At 30.7% G+C, this 18,082-nt stretch overlaps 1 protein-coding gene across 5 annotated transcripts in view; it reads right to left on the bottom strand.

The window, feature by feature from the left end:
- LOC142334286 (cytosolic carboxypeptidase-like protein 5) overlaps positions 1–17,862 on the bottom strand; it is a 106,503-nt gene extending 88,641 nt beyond the window's left edge. For 3 of the 5 annotated variants that reach the window (XM_075382208.1, XM_075382206.1, XM_075382207.1), the window contains exons 1-5: positions 17,675–17,859; positions 16,386–16,513; positions 13,503–13,625; positions 7,125–7,270; positions 1,704–1,866 (exon numbers count right to left, since the gene is read on the bottom strand). In XM_075382208.1, the coding sequence (XP_075238323.1) occupies positions 1,704–1,866; positions 7,125–7,270; positions 13,503–13,625; positions 16,386–16,476 (523 nt within the window). In that variant the 5' untranslated portion in view covers positions 16,477–16,513; positions 17,675–17,859. Of the gene's footprint in view, positions 1–1,703; positions 1,867–7,124; positions 7,271–13,502; positions 13,626–16,385; positions 16,514–17,674 lie in introns of all 5 variants that reach the window. The other 2 variants (XM_075382204.1, XM_075382205.1) reach the window with 2 other exon arrangements.
- Between the last annotated feature and the right edge of the window lie 220 nt (positions 17,863–18,082).

The raw sequence follows: 18,082 nt of genomic DNA, 5'->3' as shown, positions 1-18,082 counted from the left end.
TCCATCTAACTTCATTAGCGATGAGACAATACCTGAAACTAAACTGTCTGAGGAGTCATTAATTAGGTGACAAATTCAATCAAGTATGAATCAGATTCGAACTAATATTCTTCAATTATAAGAATGGTGATTAATAATGTAGCTCTCCCACTGATTTAGACTTACTCCAAAATTTAGTTTTGTAAACTTCTATTTTCACATTTTGTTACACATCAGCATCACTCATCAAAACGACTCTAAAAATACAAACATTAACAGTCTGTATTTTATGCTATCATTTCATTACATTTATTTACTTTAATAAAGCATTTAATTTTCAATAAACATCAGTTTTACAGATCTCACAATGACAGTTAAATAGAAAAAAGAGGTAGCGCGTTTTATTTCTTGCTGGTATGAAAAAAAAACTGCAAGATATACCTGAGGAGGAAAATTTGCTACGTTGGTCAACAGTAATCTATCAAACAAGCAAGTAGCAATAAAATACTTTATGACACTTGACACTTTAATACATTTAACACTTTATGTAAAGATGTGTGACACTTTATACAATGAAAATTACATAACTTTTTTAATTCCAATTTTTTTTTATGGTTGAATGATATTTCAGTTCTTCATAAAGGTAAAATAAATTAACACAGAGCTTTGCAGATTAATCAGACAGTAACTTCATAAGCTCAATACATTTCAGGTTCAATAAATCTTATAACAAAAAAATAAATCTTATGAATTTACTAACTGTTCGTTAAATTTTGTGACTGTGACTTCATGCCTTGACTTGACTTGTAGGGGGTTGATTTAACTACTCCCAGTTAACTGTAGAATAGTCAAAACCAAATCCCAATATGTTTGCAGTTTTTTTCAAAATTATCATCTTAAGAGTAAGAGGGTATATGAATTATCAAACATCATAATGAAACTTTAATGTAAAATATGAAGTACATTTAAAAATATATATGTGTAAATAAAACATTATATATATATATATATATATATATATATATGAATGTATAAAAGTGTGTATGTGTATGCATGAATATGTGTATATCCATGTTTGTGGAGGGTCAATATCTCCAGGAAGTGGGGTACATAGTTTACTTTGGTAAATTTTCTAAAATTCTGTAAACATAATCCCACTTTATATTAAGCTTAGTACATGCGTCCATATTTATTTTACCACTTATAAAAAGAATTTGCCCTAAAATTCCCTCCCTCCTAAAAATCCTTGTTTATTTTTATAACCAATGCCAGGAAGGAAAGTATTAAAACTTTATTGTCAGCTTTTTTATTTCTATAAAGTAAACAAAAAATTGGTTCAAAATATTGCTTTGCTTCAATTACAAGGAAAATCTGCATGAAATTATTAAATTAAATAGAAAATTATAGGAAATAAATTTCCTGAACAAGAAAAATAAATAACAAGGATGTAATAAAGTTGAGACATTAACTGAACATCCATTTTCTAACAAAATCCTCCTCTTTGAACTTTATAAGAGTATCACAGATTTGGATCAGCTGTCAGTTTGTCCAGTAGCTCTTTTACCTCTCCAGAAACTGCATAAAAGACTAACAAGTAACTGAACATTCCTTTGAAATAATGTCAATCTAAAATTCTGCACTTGATCAAATATCTGATCTATGTCAAAGAAAATAATCATTAAAACTGAAATTTACATTTCACACAAAGATTATAAAATACTTACTCGCATTAGCTTCACTCATTTTCATTATTTTGGTATCCACAGCATCCAGACTAGCTTTAAGTTCTGTGTAGGAATATGGATAAGTAAATGCAAAATAAGTAGTCGCTTTCACATTTTCTAATGTTCTATATTTAAAACTCAGAGTAAACATGTTATCTTCGGTCTGTAACAGAAGTAGAGGTTACACATGAAACAAAATTCACTCATTGTGTAATTTAAGGTAATCTATACCTGTTGTTTGAAATTTATTAAAGTAAAATTTTTCTATGGGAACTCACTCTTGAACAAGAGTGAGTATATGCACAATTCTATTCCTATATTAGCAAAGTTTCATTCAATAATTCAACATTTAATAACAGACAACTAACAATACACATTACATTAAGAATTTATCTTTATAATACTGTTACCATTCTTAATTTCTTGTGGAAATACTTTCACACCATACACTATTTCATCAGTAACAAAATTAATACACAAAAAATACAAGTCATACAATTAAGAAATAAAAAGCAACAATACATGTTCTTTTATTCTAGTTTAATTTAAAGCAAAGTTAAAATTAAATCAATTTAAAACTTAAACTTGTTTTAAACTTGTCTGAAAAGAAGTATTACTGTTTCCTTTTTTTTTTTTTTTTTAACTATAATACTATTTTAATTTTTAATAACTGTTAATATATATTATTGATATTGTTGTTGATGAAGTAAATATTATAAACTAAAAAAGCAATTCAATAACAAAAATAGACCAATAGTCAATACTATAAAATTAAATTAAAGCTTTTTTCTTTTTTTGATACATTGTGATAATCATTCACTAATAAAAGCTGATTTAAATATAAAGATCATGGGGTTAGGTTTTATTCGCTCAAAAAGAAATTATCATTGCTTAAAACTGCTACTTCATTTATTAGGCTAAAAGTATTTTTATATTTACCTTTCTCAACATATATTTTACATATTTACTTTTTGTACATAGTGACATTTACCTGCTTGTATGTGGTTAAGTTAAACTTATATTTTTATTTCACTTTTACTTATGTATAGTTTTTACACATCAATTCTTTCCCTAATACCTGTGTTTCTGCTTTATTACTATTTGTAACAGTAGCAAACAGTAACTACTTTATACATTTGTAATAATGTTTTTTCTGTTAATTATTTTACATTTTTTAAAAGATTAAAAAGAAATAATTTAAATAGAGAATATGAAATACTTATTTTTAACAGTAATCAATCTTGTAAAACATGAATCTGCATGTGAATGTGTTGAAATGAGTAAGTAAAAAATTTGTAGAAAAAGAACCAAAGGGAAATCCAAGGGATAGTAAACCAACATGTTTTAAAACAACACTGAAGTTGCACCACACAATTAGTAGTAAATAACAGTTTGGATAATAACCATTAATAAATGCCAACAGTACAGAATAAACGTGAATCCAAATAATCATTTCACTTTGGTAAACTATGGGAAATGAATGAGAATAATTCAATGATAACTATCAAGTATAAAATTTTAGTAATCAGTCAAAAAAAAATTTCATACTTTGTTTATGTTGGTTTTTCTGTGCACATTAATATGGAAATTATTAGCCTAAGAAAAACAATAAAAAATTGCTGTAAATGTAAAAAAAAATTGTGATTGCTACTTTTTTTTCAGAAACAGGTATTTATCTGGTTTTTTCTGCATGATAAAAACTTTCGAAGGGGGAAGAAGGTTTTAGTTGATAAATTTTACATTTTGCTAAGGCCTTTCATCATGCGAGTTCCTTACATTTTCTTTGAAACACAAATTTCATTTTCTACACACAAATTAGGTTATACAAAATCAGAGTTCAGTTTTCTACAATTTTGCCTTTTTTGTTCTTTAAAGATAAAAAGAGACAGAGATAGACTTTTTTTGACAAATCTAATTCTTTAATCTTTATACTTGAATATAATTTTGCAACTTTTTCAATTTTCTTAAAAAAATATATATACTCCATGAAAAAAATGGATTGTGTAAAAGTTAAAACCTTAATCAATTTTTTTTTTAACACAAGGCCAATTTACATTAGTGTAATTTCACACATTTTTCAATTTTTTTTTTTCTATGCACAAAATAGTTTTAAAAGGTCAAACTGAATTCAATTTCTAACAATCTTACTTCTTTCATACTTCTACACTTACACAATTTTCCCTGAAATCTGTAGAACAGTAAACATTTTTAAAAATTGCATGATACTCAAAAAAAAAACTTCCCTTTCATTCAGTAATATATTTAATACAAAATCATTTATTTCGTATGTCAAAAACACATTTTGACCACGATCTTTTTCGCTCATTGTTGTCATAGGTTATCCACTTTTCATCAATCACTTCAATTACTTCAGAAATGGCTCAACTTTGTTACATTTCCTTAGAGATTGGCAGACACAAATTTGACGGAGTAAATTTTTCTGAGTCAAATCACATGGCACCCAAACTTTGAGCTTCTTTTTGTAGCCACCTTTCTCCAAATGATTTAATGCTGTTTAGTGATGGATGTTTAGGTCTTAGCTGATGTCATGACTGTTTACGTCCTGTTCTTCCTCAACTTTTGCCAAAATATCATTCAATTTTTCTGTAACTGGTAGTCGATTGTGAGGAGCATCTTGGACATCAAAATTTCCAGAACAAAAGTGACTAACCCATCTTTTGGCTGTTGCTTTTGATAATGTATAAGCAGCAAAAATTTTTTCATGGACCTGTACAGCATTTGTGCCTTTATCAAAATAAAATTGTAACTGTAGCGCAGTTTCGTGAAAAGTTCACTTATCTTCACAGCACAATATCTTCATCCGAGTATAAGAAATTCAACACTTCTTGCAGATTTATAAGTTTCAGCTGCCAGCTGTCAAATAATGTTTGGCCTGACTCACTACAACTCATATACCCTGAGAGATTTGGGACACTAACGCTATCGTGTGTGCAAAAGGCCAACTTTTTAGACTACTAATTATTTGTTTTTCCTATACAATTACCATCAGAATCATTACATTTAAATGTAAAAATTCCACACAGACTGTTTATTGTATTATTATTTTTGTTTTTTAAATATTTTATTATGCGATTATTAGATTTGTATTCTGGTTTAAATATTTCTTTATTGTATGTTTTAATAATGTTTTCAATGATATTATTAGTGTATAAATACTTTATATATATGCTTTAACTTTTTTTGCATGTTGTTAGGTATTGTAGTTATTTTTTTTTGTTTTGATAGTTGTTTTTTATATATATTATTAATTAAAAATAGTATCATATCCATTTTCTACCGCTATATGTTTTATGTTGTTTATTTCAACATTTAAGTTTTCTTTGTTATTGTGTATGTATTTGATTGTTTTATTAATCATATTTGTATAAGTATTAATTTTATGATCCCAATGCAACCTTTGATCAATTTTAAATCTGTCCCCTGTTATATATAAAAAGTAATAGATAAAAATCTTAGGAAAAGAATCTACCTAATACATTTAATATATAAAAATGGTTACTAATAAGTAAATAAATTAAGAAGTTAATAAATAAATAAAAACATTAAAATGTAAATAGACACTAGAATGGTTAGTTATGACATAACTAACATGTACCCTAGCATACCACAGAGATGTTCCACAGAAATAATAAAAAATAAATTAAAAAGTAACCAAGAAGATCCAAAGTTTATTAAAGATATCACCACTATTATAAGAAATATATGTCAATAAAGTTACTTTGAATTTAATAACAAATATTATACACAAAAAGTACCTTACCTATCAGATTTCCATTATCAGCAATTATGTCATCAGGATTTTGAGAATAAATAAGCCCATGAAATCACTCGGACATACAAAGTTTTAATACAGATATGACATGATGATGATATTTTCAGTACATATAACTCAGTAATAAACAATGAAACATTTAATAATAATATTAAATTCTTATAATGAAAATTTAAAATTCACATTTGAAATAGTTAATAGAATGTTAAATTATTTATATGTCAAAATTGAAATAACAAGGACAACCAAACTGAAACAACAGTTTATAGAAAACCTATATCTAATAACACAAGTCATAAAAAATTGCCTTTACTCTCATAAAATTAACACATATACAAATATGATTGATTAATAGGGCAAACAAATACACATACAATAACAAAGAAAAGTTAAATAATGAAATAAATCATAAAACATATAGCGGTTGAAAATGGATATGATAATACAATAAATGATGATATGATAATGCAATAAAGAAATATTAAACCAGTATACAAACCTTAATAACCACATAAAAATATAAAAAACAAAAATAACGATAATAAATTCTTAATGATTACAAATAAACCCTTCAGAATTATATTTCTTTAATATTATACAAATTACAAAAATCATAAATGACATTTATCTAATAGACCAAAATAAATAAACAATAAACATTATTTATATTTCTGGCATTAACAAAAATTTAGAAATATTAAAAATTAATAAAGATGACATAAAATTAAATATATTAGCAAAATGTTACATATATAAATACTAAAATAATGTCAATATTATAAACCATCAGACAGTGTTTGAGGGAGACAGTCTTACAAAAACTCCTAACAGGTAGTAGTTCTCAACCCACTGGGTTGGTCTAGTGGAGAACACGTCTTCCCAAATCAGCTGATTTGGAAGTCGAGAGTTCCAGCATTCAAGTCCTAGTAAAGTCAGTTATTTATACACGGATTTGAATACTAGATCGTGGGATACCGGTGTTCTTTGGTGGTTGGGTTTAATTAACCACACAACTCAGGAATGATCGAATTGAAACTGTACAAGACTACACTTCATTTACACTCATACATATCACTCACTGAAGTATTATCTGAAAGGTAATAATTACCAGAGGCTAAACAGGAAGAAGAAAGAAAAGTAGTAGTACTCATATATTAAATTATTATGTAATTTTCATTATTTTAGTATTTCTAATTTTTTTTTATGAAGTTTAGTTCAATCGTGATTGAGGATGCGGGATCTGACCTAAGTACTTTCATGGTAAAATTAATGTCAGTATGTGTTTCTCAATATTCTGTACTAAGTGGTTTATATAAGGTATATTAGGTATTGGGTGGTTTATAAACCACCTACCAAGGTAGTTTATATTAATAGAATTTAAAATATATTTTAACTGTACAGAGGAATAATATGAATGTTAGAAAGATTAAGTTCAGTAATAATTGTTTCTATATATATGTGTATATATATATATTATTTTATTTTTTATTTTTTTAAAGCCTCCTTTCCTTTTTTTAAGTCACCTTTCTGTAAAACAAGGAATTTCATGCAGTATAAACTAAATCTAATCCAAAAAAAAAGTAAATTAAAAAATACAAAATGATATTCAGAATCTTTTAAACACTCACACTAAAGGTTGGTTTATCCCTAACTCGCTCCCACTGATTGCGCCCTGGACTGATACGGAAAACTGGAGCCATCCCTTGGCTATACATTTTGCTTTGTCGATTTAAATTAACAATATTTAGCTTAACCAACATAAATGGAAGCCCACCTGAACAAAAATTAAATAACAGAAAATCATAAACACTACAACACAATACAAAATACAGTAACAAAGAAAGTAAAAACATTTTTTTCCACAACAGTATTTAATTCTAATACTACAACCATTAACTGCCAACTAATTCACTGTTACGCACTCCTCATGAATAATAACTATTACTCCCTGTATATTTTATTATAAATCCAATTTCTACCAACAAATTAAGTAGAATATTATACTGTGCAGTTCATTACAAAATTTAAAGGTAAAACTGAACAACATAAATTTATTTTTTCAAGAGACCCTAAAAATCATACACAGGGACAAAAATAAATACAATAACTTACAAGTTAGGAAAAAATATTATAGAGGAAAAATTATTCAAGATACCATTAGGCAATTAACTGATAATACATCATATTCAATTGAAATGAATTCCTTTCCTAATTAAATTACGTTGATTGTCTGTAATGTATTTAAAATACATTAGTATAACTGATGGTAATAGTGAATAGATATGGATAATTATCCATAAAAAATTACATTATACTTTGAAAATAATTTACTTGTTAGATATAAGTTTTTGTCTCTTTTAGTTTTTAAGATTTGCTTTTAAAATAAAAAAATGAGCCATTTTCGCTTTACAAAAAAAAAATATTTTTTTAAGTTAAAAAAGTTTTTTTAAAAATCATTTCACATTAACAAAATAATACTACCAAAACACAAGCTTGTATATGCACACAAACATATACACTTGAATTTTTATTATAAGCATATTCAAAAGATTATAATTTTTTAAAAATACACATTTCTGATGTGAAAAAATGAAAGTAAACTGAAAAATAAGATTCAAACTGTAAAACTCAATGTTTTATACTCTAAAGGAATGACACACAAAAATTTATTCATGATGTTGTTCAACTGTCCAGATTATCTTTGTTACAAAACAACACTTTTATAATACAGAGAATTTTTAAAACATACAAGGTCTGCCTTAAATTTTTCAAGCTCTGCTACAGGTAATACAGCTAACAGCATATTTAATATGCTGCGTCCAAGCAGCAGCATTAGGTAGCAGCCCAGTGAAAACTGCAATGTAACACTTCATTTAATCAACTCATTGTTGTTATTACAACTATTTGCCAATAGTCACATATGCCTTGTGATTTTTATTGCATTTAAAATGAGTATTTCTCTCAGACACAGATTAATGTGAAATTTTGTATTAAGCTAGAAAAATCCTTTACAGAAAGTTCTGAAATGTTACTAACAACATGAAGATGAAGCTTTCAGCTGGGCTCAAACGTATATGTGGGGTGACAATCTGTCAAAGTTGGTCAAACTTCAACTGATGATGATCCTTGTTCAAGTTTGTCAGTTTTGGATGCTAACGATCAGTTAGCATCCAAAACTGACAAAATTATTTGCAAAAGTAAAGGAATTCAGTCATTATAAAAGTTATCTAAATGTTCATGAGGTAGCTGAAGATGTGTAAATGTTTCAAAAAGTGAGTGCTATGAAATTATTACAGAAAAGTTAGGTATGAGTTTACAATGCAGCAAAAGTTTTGCCTCATCTTTTAACTGACAAGCAAAACATATTTAAGCTGATGTAAATGAAGAACTTCTGAATCAAGCTGAGGGTGAAAACTTTAAAATAAATATCTCTGAAGATGAGATATGGGTATGTGGATATAATGGAGAAACATCTTAATAAACACAATGAGCGTCAAAAGGATCCACACGACCAAAAAAGCAAGACAAGTGCAGTTAAATGTAAAAGGTCAGGCTAATAGTTTTTCTTGTCAGGACCATTATTCAACATGCATTTTTTTAGAAGGAAAAACCAGGAATAAGAAGATTATCCTCAATAGAAACAACTTTGTGAGGCTACTGTAAAAAAAGTCCTGAAGCTTAGAAGTCAAACCAGTGGATGTTCCAGGCTAACAAATATAACACTCAAACAGTTTTTGGCAGAACATGAGACTACAGCCCTTCTACATCCTCTTTTTATTTACCTGATCAAACACCAGACATTTTTCCATTCCTCGAATTAAAAATGTGGTTGAAAGGTTGATGTTTTCAGTCTATTAATTCTGCAGAGGAAAATTTACTAATTGAACTGCACAGTCTCTTGAATGAAGAATTCCAGAAATGTGTCAAAGGATCGAAGAAACGAGAAATAATGGGAGCAGTCTTTTAAAATGCAAGGGATTACTTTGGAGCTGATAAGGAGAACTGCTTCTAAGACAAGCAGAACATTCTTTATATAAAAGGTTTGGATATTTTAAAAAGGATACAACTGATTAATCACACCACAATTAGAATATATTTCTATGTTCTGAACAAGTGAGAAAATCTCTAAAAAATAAAAATGATGCAATGAAACAGGAAAAAAGCTAAAAGATATTTAAAAGAAAGTGTTTGTTATAAATTACTACCTAGCATTATGAGTCTCAATATTAGAGAATGGATTGATATGGTTTTATTCGATATCTCTTTACTAGGTATGTAGTAGAAGTTACACGTGACATTAGAGCTTCTGTGTAGTAGAACATTGCTTTATTTTATTTGTTAATTTAATTTAATATTTGTCTGATTAAGTTATAAACATTAAGGTTATAGATTAGAACTGTCCGGTAGGTTACATCGCTTAGGTCAGCTGTTGGTTTCCACAGCATTTAGTTGGTGGGAGTTGGCTAACTTTTAAGGTTAGCCTGCTGTAATTGGCAGCAAATTGTTCCAAGCTTGTAAACAGCTGGTTAACCAGGTTTTCCAGGTTAGCCTACTGTACTGGCAGTAAGTTGTGGTTCCTGCACTTACAAACAGTTGTTGATTTCCCAAATTACTTTTGTAAGGTTTGTTTACATTACAGACATGTAATATTTCTCATGTTTCGGTAACATGGACTCTGAAATTTCTATCTTGTTGTTCGAGGGTACTTTTCCTTACATAAATATCCACTTCCCTTTCTTCTTTTTTCAAATCCTCCACGGTCCAGCTTAATATAATGGAGGAAACACTAGGAAAAGCTATGGAGGCTGTCTCGGAGCAGATGACCCAGCAACAAGAAGGTATGGACATGGTGCCTGCGCAGACCATTACTGGAGCAGCGCTGGCAGATGCACAGGCTGTGGATCTCCCACCCAGACCTGCCTTGGAAAGCAGGAGGGAACCAAATCACTGAAGGCCAGACAGTCATCCACCAAGGAGGAGGAGGAGGAGGATACCCTTGGAACTTGAAGAACTGGTTAGGAGGTTCGAGCGTCTTGTCAAGAAACTTCATAGAAACATGGATAAAGATGTTATGAGAAACATTAAGAAGCTCGATGCTGATATAAACATCACAGTCAAAGAACTACGGAGTATGGTCAATAGTGTATTTTTGGTGCCGGTAAGAGGCAGTCGACTGAAGTGACCGTACAAACGATTGTTGTTACTAGCTGCCTGATCTCAGATGCCCTAGAAAATGGGGTACTGGCAACTCAGATTGTAGATCTGATCAAGAAGAATTGGCCAAAGAAGATATTTAAGAATATGCACGCTGGGATTTCAAACAGAAGCGACAGGATCATTAATACCTTGGCCATAGTTGACTTGCACGAACTGAAGGATGGCAAGATACTGCACACTTTAGCTGCCAGGCACCCACAGGTGACCTGGCTACTAAACAAACCCGGCATTAAAGCTGGGACTGTGTTGACAGCCGTGGTTGAGGCCAGGTTGGGTGCAGACGATGCACCAGTCACTAACATATTTTACCTGGCATATGTCAACTCTGATGATGGCACTGATTTGGCACAAGCATTGGTTGATATCTTCGAAAAAATAAGGCATAATAGCGAAGGATGCGTTGGTGCCCTCCAGGCTGAAGTATGTGGCCAGGACCGGCCATATTTCTGCACAAGATATTAGAATACAAGGGCAGGAGGATGGGATGTCAGTACCACCTCCTCAGGCCGCTGGGCAGACTTCCTGCTGCGTGGAGCTGTGCTGAACCTTCAATAGAAATGTACTAGATGAAGACCATTATAGTCAAGTTGAAGTCTTTCTATGCTGACCTGCACAAAACAGTCAGGTCGGAAGTTGCAGTCCCTGCAGCCACTGAAATTCTGTCGATTTGAAAATCCGGGGACAGGATGGAGATCAGGGTCAAGGAGGGTAAGGATACCTCTGGTGTCTTCAAACATGCAGTGACATCAGCGATCAAAGGTGGTTGTGTCCTTACAAAGACAAAAACTATCGTTTTCAGGATACGGAATGTGGAGAGTGACATACAGGCTCCAGAGATCATGCAGGGACTTATTGTGGTGACCAGATATACACTGCCGGGTGATACAAAAGTAAACATCAGGTCTGGATTTAGTGATACTGGTGTAGCGACCTGTCTGCTCCCATTTCAGTGTGTCGCTTCTACAACACAGAAGGGCAGAGTCCGAATTGGTATGGTGTCCTGCAAGGTAGACACCGTTGACCTTCCTCTATGGTGTGCTACTGCTGGTTTAAGATGGACCTCTATATCTGGGCATCTGGAGTGATGCCCAGTTGTGCTTTGAAACATCCAGATGCCCAGAGACAGACTGCTTGTTAGTGAGGCCCTCTCCACTCTCCTTTATGGTGCAGAGGTGTGGGGGAGCAGTCACAAAGTATGCCAGATGTAGGAGTGTTCGGCACAGGAGGTGCTGCCTCTGTGTGGTGTATGGTTACAGAACGGTCTCCAGGGTGGCTGCAGAGGTACTGGCAGGGCTTCCCCAAATTGACCTTGCCATAGAACACAGACGAAGGTTGCAGGAACTGGGGCCTTAACATAACTGAAAAGAGGAGTCAGTCTATGGCTCTGATGGATAAAATCATGAATTGCTGGCAGCAGAGGTGGGACAATGACGATAAAGGACAATGGACAATGCTCCTGAGTGATATCAGGTGCTTGAGAGAGAGATCCCGTGGCTCACTTGATTATTGTTTGACTTAGTTTTGACGGGCCATGGGGGATTCAGGTCCTACCTCTTTAGATTCAGGCTGGACTGTTTCGACTCCTACCCAGTAGTATGCAAACAGGAGGAGTCTGCATTCCATGTTTTTCTCATGCCACAGAAGTGAGAGAGGAATTTTAAAATAACATCGACAGAAGGAGCACGATCACCCCTGAAAAGGTGTGCTGCTGGAGTCAGAAAGCAGCTGGGATGCGGTATCTTTAATCTCAAGAAGAGTAATGGAGAACCTGCTAGTCTGGGAGAAGTCCCACAGAAGTGCGAGATGCCAGAAGGTACAGGAGGAGACAGGCCCTCTGCTGAGCAACTAGGGGGCCCTCATACGTTTGGTGGTTGCCTAGCCACAATGAGGCCGTGCTCTCATGTCTGATGGTGCCTTGATGGTAAGTATGATGTAGGTATCCCTTGTGTGTTGATCTGGATGGAAGTGTCTGTTATGAATTGCTGTGTTGTGTTGTATATGTGGCTTGTGGATGTTTCCCACTGCTGTTGGATGTTGTTGTGAGTAAGTGGTGAGGTTGCTACCTGTTAGTTCTTTGTTTTCTTTCAGGTGTGAGAACGGATGATGGCTGTGGTGTCTGACTGAGTGTGAGGGCGTAGTAACCCCTTTTCCAGGGGTGAAGGTAATACATGAGGGTAATAAATATGCATACAATTACATCTTGCAGAACCTTCTAAAAAAAAAAAATATATATATATATATATATATATAGCACTAATATGACTCAAAAACATATCAATATTAAATTTTAGGATGCTATTGATATTTCATTTTATCAAAATTGATGAAATGATACCTGATTTTATAAGTACCACTTATTAAAATACACTCAATTAATTTTAACATTTCTGATTTATAGTTCTGAATTAACATTATGCATTAAACTCATGATCAAATTCTAATTAAATTTTCACTTACTTCACTATTATATAATTTATGCCAACAAGAACTTTCCTAAAACTATTTTGCTGAATATGAATAAAAAAGTTATAAATATATCAGTAGGCTTTTTAGGTTCAAGATTCTAATACATTGAAAAAATGCTTCATTCTGTAATCAAGCAATCAACAAATGAGAATCTACCATCTTTATAATTTGTACCTCACATAATCATGCAGAAGACAGCCTACAAAAAAAAAATACAAATTACTGGTAATTTATATTTATTACTGGTCACAAAAAATATTTTCCCTGGTTTTTTCTTAGTAGAGTAAATAAAATATTACAAGGATAGTAAAGGTACTGCTTACCTTTAATACCAAAATGGAACCATGATCTGTTTCCATTCTCAAATTCTGTTCCAGCACAATCTGGATTTGTCCAAATATTAAATTCAAAATCAGGTACTTCATTGTTGTTGTTATTGGGACTGCCTAAAACAATGCATTTTAGTATTAAAAATTTATTAATGCTACTATTAAATTTTTAATTTTGCATAGATTAGAAATTTTATTTTTAATGAAAAAAGATAATCCACCTACTATATAATTTTTATCAACCCATTTGGTACACACTGAGCACTTCTAAAGCACCTATGGTTTGAATAGATGACAGGGTTAAATCTGCTTCATTCATTTTCTAAGCCAAAGCACAGGACCAGCCCTACCAATCCAACAATTGGGGAATCTTTCATTGAAAGCATGTTGAATGTCTAAGCTAATAGGTGGGAGCACACCACCTTGTTGAAACATTGCAGCAATGTTACTTTTTTGTTCAATTTAGTCAACTTGCAGGAAAACGTATTTTTGGGGAATCTCTGACATACTAAATTATTTCAATGGGTTGCTGTGATCCTCATATCCTACAATTATCCCAGTTGACACAACTACTGACATGGAAAATTGCTTCATCTGTAAACATAACACATTTTAAAGATGTTTCATCAAAGTCAATGTTATTCACAAGTAAAATTGCTAATTCAATATGTTTTGACGATCTGTAGGTTTAACTATGTTTAGGCTGAATTTTTACATGAAGGCAAAAACCCTTGTGCAACACATTTTAAATAGTTGTCTTTGAAATTCCTAACTAAACTTTGCTCGCCCATTAACTGATTTTTTAGATCTTCTTAAACAACTTTGGCGCTTACACTCAACTGCTTGGTCACTCATTTTGGGCCATACGGGGAACTTTTTCACTTCCACGTTTTCAAAACTGCTCATACTACCATGTATTGCTACTTGCATGAGAGGGATCATCGCCATAAGCTCATCAGATAATCCAATGAAGAGAACTAATTTATACTCTGCTAACCACAAAATGCACTAAAAGGTGTTGTATGTTGTGTTGTTGTGCTTATCAGCTCAAGCAGCCGCGTTTTTTTATGACCCCGTACTATAATTAGAATAAATTTGTTATGTTTTCTATAATACTACTAATCCAGGGGAATCGTGATTTTTGCAATTTATAGTATATTACTGACTGTATTGCTCAGCAAATTTAAGTTCATAACAAATAAGGAACATTTAAGTGGAATGAATGAATATCAAGAATGACTAAATACAACAAAAAGAAGAAAAGCACATTAAATGCTATGATCATGTGCAGGGCTAAATATCATAAATACTAAATGCTGTAAATCATTATTGAAGGAAAGACTAAGGGTCAAAGCAGTATTGGAAGATAAAAGCAACTGTCTTGGTTATACAACTGAAGACAACAGACTGGATTGTGTACTGTAGATGTAACATCTATAAAAGGATCAGCTGTAAATGGAATGTTTGGCTGCAAACAGTCCTTAACAGATACAAATTATTAATAAAATATTATTTCATTTATTGTTAATTTTTAAAGATTTTCCTTTGTTTCTTCTCAAGGGCTTATTAAGTACATATTAGTATCAGGTTAATATATGTGTCAGTTAAAAATTGTTTTAAAATAATACAATTTTAGTTTATAACTGAAAAAAGAATCACATTATTACTCTTCTACACTTTTACATACTTCTAATAATAAACATGACATGCACCTGATGACATAGGAACAATGAAGATATACATATATTTCATCTTTCTTTCATGAAGAAGAAAGAATCCTCAAATACAATATGTGTAATAATATTTAATTAATAATTTGTCTATATTCTCCTACAATGTTTCATTTAAATTATTGTTTCAATGAATTATTTATCTTTCAATACATTATTTCTTAATATTAGAGGATTATTTTTATTTAAGTAGTCTGTCATGCTACATTTAGAGGTTACTGATAAAAACAGTGTGATTTTAAAGTTTTGCTGATTTAAAACTGCAAGTGCTAGGCATTTTACCTATACATCCCCTCCATTTTTTTCTAACATACTGTAGAATTTTTTCATAAATCAGATAGTAGCACAACAAAATATTAATAAGATTTTTCAATAAACCTTTATTAAGTATTTGTTGACAAGTGCGCATACATGGTGATAGCAAAAGTATTGGCAACACGGGAAAAATACAGCAGTTAACAGAGAGAAGAGCTAACAAATCAAGATTTTCATAAGTTATAATGATCATTGAAACAAGTAAAATATATGTACTACATTTTTTTTCATATGCATAAAGAAGATGTACACATTAATTCACAGTTTATTTATTAATGTGGCTTTGACTACATATATTTTATCCTTATTTCAAATCCTATTATTTTCAACCTGCTAGCCTATAACACTTGTAAAACCAGTAAACCAGTATAGATTTTTCCATTTTGCCCAGGAACACATTATTAATTCAACTATGATATTATTAATTCAACTATGATATTATTTATGTTCAATTTATCTTTAAAAACACAGTGGATGATAACTTGACTCTTTGCATCTTAGGGAATAATACAGAAAATCTTTTCATGCAAGTTATCACATCCTCATAACTAAGAACAGATGTGACTAAAATAATCTTAAAAATAATAATAAATTAGATTACTTTATGATTAATGCAATAATATAAATATTACCAAAAATAAAAAAAATTCTATCAAACACATAGTACTACTTTTAATACTGAAAAACAAAACACTTTATTTAATGGCAAATACAGGCAAAAAATTATAAAAATGTATGTATACTATACAGCAAACTTTACTGGTATTTCCCATTTAAATTTTTTTTTTAAATAAAAAAATATATATAAATCTTCAGTGAATAACATAAATACCTGCATCTTTTTTGTCAACTTGTTCAACTCTTGCTAGATTTCCAGAATCAAAATCGGAAACAAATGTGAATCCACTGCACTGAATATCCATAGCTAAAGTATCTCAAAATTAAAATATATTTTTATTCCTAAAACAAACAATAATAAATATATAAATACATTTGTGCATGTATGTATGTGTGTGTGTATATATTGAAAATTTATTTTATTGGATCAACCAAAGCAAAGAAGAAGTAAAGTAGGATGACTTACCTTATGCCACTACATATGCAGGAGCGCTTTCATGATTTATTTAATTTAATTTAATTTTTGGTAAAATGTGTAAAGTGTAAATCATTAAGAAATCTTATTATATAAATGCGCTTAATAGGGTTACATGACTCCAACACTCTTTAGAAGATATCTCTAGCAGAATGTAGGCAGAACCAATGGTGTTGCCCTTTTTGATTAACTCCTTCAGTCAGACTATAATAGTTACAAGAATCAGTTACCTAAGACCAATTGGAAACAATAATAGCAGTTTGAATAAATTAAGCCAACATTATGTTCATTTGGTTAAAATAAAAAGCAAAAAATTGCATATTAACACACACATTATAAAGAAAAAACAAATTATAAATTTATACTGGTGAAGTAAAATTGTGATTTAAAAAAAATGAAAGATACTACTTTATTGACAAACATACAAATGAACTTTGTAAGTGTAAACAGAAGGTTTAAAATTTGATGAATTAGATTTGGCTGAAAACAATATGGTTTACTCAATCATAAGAAGCTAAAAAACAGTATCTGCTTCATTAATTCCACAAGAAAATAATGCACCAATCTAAAATAGAAAATATTGATATGTTAAAAATGTGCAAAATAACATTATCATTTAACCATATGAATAACCACTCCTGAAACTCAGAAGTTCACTTTATCACAAAAATTCATTCCTAAGACTAATTTAAAATGTAACAGATTAGGTATGCTACTAAACTATAAAAACATTAAATAAAACAATATAAATACAATGTCAAAAAAGTTCGATTTTTTCAACTTTCACTTCAATTTAAAACTTTCGGAAATTTCGAAAACTGCGTAAAACGAAATACAAAATCCTTTTACGTTAATAATAATACGGACCAGAAAATAATTCCACTTAACAATAATAAATAAACTACATATTTAATAAGACAAACAACAAATTCGCAGCCAAATATTGCGAGAACTATATTTTTCAAACACAACCTGAAACTAAAGAATTATTAATCACCATACGGTAATAAAAAGCTTTATTAACTTACTTGTTCCATCCATTTTATGAGACATAACTAAAAACACGTAGATCCATGACAGTCTACCTTTTAGAAACAGAGAAAGATTCTATTTACATCTAATAAATTCATTTGATATCAAAATTTTCATTTAAACACATAGTGCAGACGCCATTTTGATGAAATTGTTTTTATTTTCAGGTTTCACTTTATCATTTCGGCCACGGTCACTAGAGAGCATTACACTGTAATAAACAAATCAGCTGAAAAGAAATATGCATTGAAGCATTTTAACAGCTGGGCTAAAATTAGCGTGCGAGTTGTTTGAATTGCTGCAAATATAAAATTTTTATTCTCAACGTTAATTGAATTATATTTTTCAACGATTTTGTTGTCCAGTAAGACCGCTCGAGAAATTTATACAAAACGATTACTTTT

The sequence above is a fragment of the Lycorma delicatula genome, chromosome 1 (genome assembly GCF_047948215.1).
Source record: "Lycorma delicatula isolate Av1 chromosome 1, ASM4794821v1, whole genome shotgun sequence".
Classification (NCBI taxonomy): Eukaryota; Metazoa; Arthropoda; class Insecta; order Hemiptera; family Fulgoridae; genus Lycorma; species Lycorma delicatula.
The sequence above is the reverse complement of the archived record's forward strand: the minus strand, read 5'-3'. Positions and strand labels throughout refer to the sequence as shown.